The sequence below is a fragment of the Pteropus vampyrus genome, unplaced genomic scaffold (genome assembly GCF_000151845.1).
Source record: "Pteropus vampyrus isolate Shadow unplaced genomic scaffold, Pvam_2.0 Scaffold257, whole genome shotgun sequence".
NCBI lineage: Eukaryota > Metazoa > Chordata > Mammalia > Chiroptera > Pteropodidae > Pteropus > Pteropus vampyrus.
Genome location: NW_011889038.1, coordinates 169,184 through 172,325, shown reverse-complemented (window position 1 = coordinate 172,325; position 3,142 = coordinate 169,184). Strand labels below are relative to the sequence as shown.

The 3,142-nt window shown below is 57.8% G+C and overlaps 1 protein-coding gene across 1 annotated transcript in view; it reads left to right on the top strand.

Annotated features, from left to right (window-relative positions):
* Positions 1-1,731, top strand: part of PHF21B (PHD finger protein 21B) — a 69,544-nt gene extending 67,813 nt beyond the window's left edge. The window contains exons 12-13 of the mRNA XM_023520344.1: positions 300-303; positions 609-1,731. Coding sequence (XP_023376112.1) covers positions 300-303; positions 609-827 — 223 coding nt within the window. The 3' untranslated portion in view covers positions 828-1,731. The remainder of the gene's footprint in view (positions 1-299; positions 304-608) is intronic.
* Positions 1,732-3,142: the final 1,411 nt, after the last annotated feature.

Below are 3,142 nucleotides of genomic sequence, written 5' to 3'. Positions count from 1 at the left end.
GGTGGTGACGGTGGTGACGGTGGTGATGGTGGTGATGATGATGGTGGTAATTATTTCTAGTGTACATTTTGGACACAGTCTCAGGGAGTTTCAGTTAATTGCCTGAGCAGCAAGTAACTTCAACTCTAACTTGAGGCAGCAGTCCTTAGTGCTTTATTGTAGTACCATAATAGATAGAAAGGCTTGAAAAAGACAAGAGCACACCAGGCAAGAGAAAGAGCAAAAAGCTGCCTGCAGTCTAAAGGTTTTGTGCAGCCGCCGTCGCTGAGGCAGAACTGGCTCTGAGCTCCCTCGGGCAGGAAGGTTGGATTCGGTCAGCGAGGTAGCATCACACCATGGGGGAGCATCCTCCGGCCTCCTGCACAATACACCATTTCTAACCCTGAGTCTGGAAACAAACTTCAGTGCACCTGGCTACCATTTAATTCCATTCTTTGTTGCTGCCTGGGTTTTGTGAGGCCCTCTGCCTGGTTTCTTTCCGGCCTCAGCAATGGACGGGAGGGGCTTTGGGAGAGAGGGCCGAGGGGCGGCTGTCCCCGGATGCCTGCCCCAAGATGCCTGCACGGTTGAATTCTGAGACGCTTCTCTCTGACCTCTCCCCCCAACAGAAATGCCTGGAGCTTAAGACGAGCCTGCTGGCCCGGCAGAGGGGCACCCAGTCGTCCTTGGACCGCCTGCGGGCCCTCCTGAGACTGATACAGGGCGAGCAGATGCTCCAGGTCACCATGACAACCGCCAGCCCTGCCCCAATGCTGACTGGGCCCTGGACCAAGCCCTCAGCAGCAGCCATGCACTCTGCCCTCCAGCACCCCCAGGGGCACAATTGACCCCGAGGGACCTGTCTTCACACCCACAGAAGTCACTGAGACCCTGCTCACAAGACCCGAGGGTTCTGTCAGCCTTAATTCATAAACACTATGAATTTCAGACAAACATAAAACCAGAGAGAAAGAGACAGAGGGAAGCAGGGAGAAGGAGCTGGGTGAGAGCCCCCGTCTCAGTCTGAGAGCTGGGACAGGTGGGGATGGAGTCCGAAGCCCTTCACGTTCAGACAGGACACCTGGAAGCCATGTGGGGCACAGTCGGCCCCGCTATGGTGGCGATGCCCAGGCCTGCGACTCCCAGCACCCGGGGTCTCCACGGCCTGGTGCAGTGGTGTAGAGGGGCCAGGGCCCCGCCCCCCGCACTGAGGACCACGCCCGTCCAGTGTCCTCCAGGGAGGGAGCCGAGAACGCAGACATAGCTGAGTAGTGCAGGTAGTTGGGACAGAAGTGGGTAGAGAATATAGGTAGGACTCCGATGCCCCTCCCTCGCTGGGGGCCCACCCCTGGGCCGGGCACTCCCGGTGCCTTTGCCGAATGCCAGGGCCCCGTCTGTCAGTGTTATTAGCGTTATGAATAGCAGCCGTTTACCTTGAGATTCTGTGTGACGTGCCATCCGAGGGGACGCTGCAGCGTCCGCCTGCCAGGGCCTCGGCCCCCAAGGTCTCGAGCGCCCTCGCCGCGCCCCCCCTTCCTCTTGCCGTTCCTTTGGACTCTGCCGTCCATGTGTTCATTCTCCTTATGGAGGTTTTGGGCAAGATGGAGCCGCCGTCATGCAGGGGAGGTTTTCTATTTTGGGTTGAATCATTCAACTGACAAGCGAAGCCTTTTATTTTCTCCTTCCGAAGAGCCGATAAAGTATTCCATTCCTCCTTTCTTGCCAGTGCAGACATTATGCCAAAAAAAATAACTTTGCATTTTTGTATGGCGTTTTTATTGTAAGATGTTTTAACGTGCAGGGGGACGCTCACTGACTTCTTTCCCGCTTACCGCAAGGTGCGAATGGGAACCCCTCCTCGGGGCTGCCAGGCTGGGGACATCGGGGTTTTTTAAGAAGTGGGGCGAGGGTAGGGGAGGAGAAGAGGGAGGTGGCCGCGGAAGGGTTCGGCTTTCGGAGACTCCAGAGTCCCTCTGCATGCGGTCCTCCTGGAGAGCTGAGGACGCGCTTGCCGTCTTCGATGAGCTCCCACGTCCCGGGCTGAGTCGTGCCGGCTCGTCACACCCACCAGCTTCTCTGTCCCGAGGGACGTAGCACAACAGATAAGCATCCTGGAGCCACAGGGCTGCCACCCCCAGCATATCACATGGTGCCGAACTGCATGGAACACGCGCGTGCGTGTGCACACACGGCCCCAGACGCACACACGCACACACATGCAGACAGGTGCAGAGCAGGGGGGCCGGCCGGAACCCAGACTGCCGTGGTCCCTCCTGTCATTTTCACGACTCCGGGAGAAACTGTGCTGTACGATACAGATCTATTTTAATACACTTAACACTGGGTTGAACAAGATTTTTATATTCTTTTATCGATGAACAAAGCGAACTGTGAGACACACACCTTATATATTGGTTACTCCGGATGCCATTATGCACTGCCGCGTGGCTCGCCGTGTGTCGTGAGGTTCCTTTTCGTTGGTTTGCTTTCTTCTTGGATGGGTTGAATTACATTTTTAAAAAAAGCGGAAATGGGAGGATATGAAAGGCTGGACCCGGGAGGGGTAGCTGCCGACGTGTCTTGAGACTTAGCTTCTGGACCGGGAGGCCCGTCCAGCGGATAGTGAGGCTAGAGAACAGTGCTCGTCTTCTGCCCATGTAGTCCCCTCTGTGCCACGCATTAAACTCGAGTGATGCTTTCAGAGCCCTGTGGTCTTTGCTTCCTTGCGTCCGGCAGAGGGAGGGTCCCCTGGGAGCACCTGGGGCACGGGAGGGGGTGTTGGAGAGGCCGGAAACCAGGGTCCTGCCCCCGCCCCACCCTGAGGGACGGAGCGAGAGGACAGCTCATGGGTGCCCTCTGTGCGTGATCCTGCTCGCCTGCTGACCCCCTCCCCGGGAGGTGGCCGGCACAGCTGTTAGGGCCAGGACTGATGGTGGCCAGTGACAATCCCCCCAGGCAGGTGCCATGTGGGGCCGTGGGCACATCGACACCTCCTGATTTCTCTGCTTCCCAGGCAGCGTGGCCCGCGAAGGTCCACAGCCACCCCACAGCTTACTTCATCCATGTCCTCAAGAGAGCGACCAGTCTGGGGAGCCAGAACCCCCGTGTCCTTGCTCCAGGCCTGTGCAGGAGCCCGCCCCTGGGGAACCGGCTGTGGCCATTG